Source organism: Babylonia areolata, chromosome 16 (assembly GCF_041734735.1).
Source record: "Babylonia areolata isolate BAREFJ2019XMU chromosome 16, ASM4173473v1, whole genome shotgun sequence".
In the NCBI taxonomy this organism is placed as follows: domain Eukaryota; kingdom Metazoa; phylum Mollusca; class Gastropoda; order Neogastropoda; family Buccinidae; genus Babylonia; species Babylonia areolata.
The window spans coordinates 18,126,921-18,128,560 of NC_134891.1; the positions used below are offsets into that span (position 1 = coordinate 18,126,921).

Sequence of the window (1,640 nt, forward strand, 5' to 3'; positions counted from 1 at the left end):
GTGCGTGCGTGAGACAGAAACAGAAAGCTAGAGACGGTTAATATCTGTGTGTGTGTGTGTGTGTGTGTGTGTGTGTGTGTGTGTGTGTGTCTGATGAGCATGTATGTGTGGATAAGGTTTATGCATGGTCATCTGCACATGTGTGTGCGTGCGCATGTATTGTATTCCATTGTTTTGTATTATTACTTTTGTCACAAAATCCCTTTCTGTATGAAATTCGGGCTGCTTCCCATGGAGAGAGTACATCCGCACAGTACAGCGCTACCCAGTGTGTGTGTGTGTGTGTGTGTGTGTGTGTTTGTTATGCGCGAGCTAGTGCCATGTACTTAAGCTGTGGAGTGTTCTGATCAAAGCCATTGACCGAGTCACATTTACTCAAAACACTGAGCAATGAAAACTATATAGTGGAACAGAAAACATGGAACAATGACAACAGAGAGACAAGTAATCAACTTTGCGCAACGAGATGTCCAACCCACTTGGGAAGACGTATGGCCCAGGGGAGGGCCTATGGAGAGAGACAGAGAGAGAGAAGAGAAACGGGGATGAAGGAGAAGGACCGGGCATGGCCGTTCACTTCTTGGCGGGCTTCTTGGGTTTGGCCGCCTTTTTGGCAGGAGACTTGGCTGCCTTTTTGCCTGGAGACTTGGGCTTCTTGGCAGCGGTTTTCTTGGCAGCGGGCTTCTTGGCTGCAGTTTTCTTGGCGGGGGACTTGGCCTTCTTGGCTGCGGGCTTCTTAGCGGCAGCCTTGGGCTTCTTCACCTTCTTGGGTTTGGCAGCGACCTTTTTCTCTCCCAGACGGAAAGAGCCAGAAGCTCCAGTGCCCTTGGCCTGCTTGAGGGTGCCAGCCTTCACTCCAGCCTTCAGGGCAGTTTTCAGACGAGCGTTGATCTTGGTCACCTCGCTGCCAACCTTGTAGTTGGCCATGATGTACTTGAGGATGGCCTGGCGGGAGGAACCACCACGCTCCTTCAAGGCTGTAACGGCAGCGGCGATCATGACGTTGTACTTGGGGTGCTCTGCTGGCTTGGCAGGCTTCCTGGGCTTGGCGACCTTCTTGGCAGGAGCAGGAGCGGCGTCAGACATGATGCTGGATTGAAGTGTACCAGGTACTGTAACAAGGAGAAAGTCGCTGGAGATCGCTGAGATCTTTCCTCTGGCAAGACGATAAAGCGAATATAGCTACCGCTGCTGCCGTTTCCTTATTTATACTAGCCAGACGAACTGCAATGACAGCAGCGCGCCGCGGCAAGCAAATCGGCCCTCGTCAGGCCTCGACAGCACCAGTTTGTGTTTGTTGACGTTTGTTTCATGACTTCTCGTTGATTAACAACACCCAGGACACACACATAATGCATGTCACTGGAAATGGCAAAAGATAAGCTTTCTTTTGATGAATACAGTAAAGCGTAATATGCTTCTGGTGAAAAGAAAATCGTAAATAAAGCTGATGTTTGGGACCAACTGAAACGAGTTCGTTCAACAAAATTATTAATTTCACCCTGGATTTTGCTTCAGTCTGTCCCTAGACGTGATGAACAAATTCCTGTGACTGTCTTCTATTGATTTTTATAAGTTGTTTGCCTTTGACCGCTGTGTGAGGGCAGTTTGAAGCAGTTTTCTGACCTACACAAAACACA

The 1,640-nt window shown here is 49.1% G+C and overlaps 1 protein-coding gene across 1 annotated transcript; it reads right to left on the bottom strand.

Annotated features, from left to right (window-relative positions):
- Positions 1-573: 573 nt before the first annotated feature.
- Positions 574-1,086, bottom strand: LOC143290986 (histone H1, sperm-like). Its single transcript, XM_076600572.1, has one exon. It carries the CDS (start codon positions 1,084-1,086, stop codon positions 574-576), a length of 513 nt encoding a protein of 170 aa, XP_076456687.1.
- Positions 1,087-1,640: the final 554 nt, after the last annotated feature.

Coding starts and splice junctions, on each gene's coding strand:
- LOC143290986 (XM_076600572.1), bottom strand. CDS start 1,086: ATGTCTGACGCCGCTCCTGCTCCTGCCAAGAAGGTCGCCAAGCCCAGG.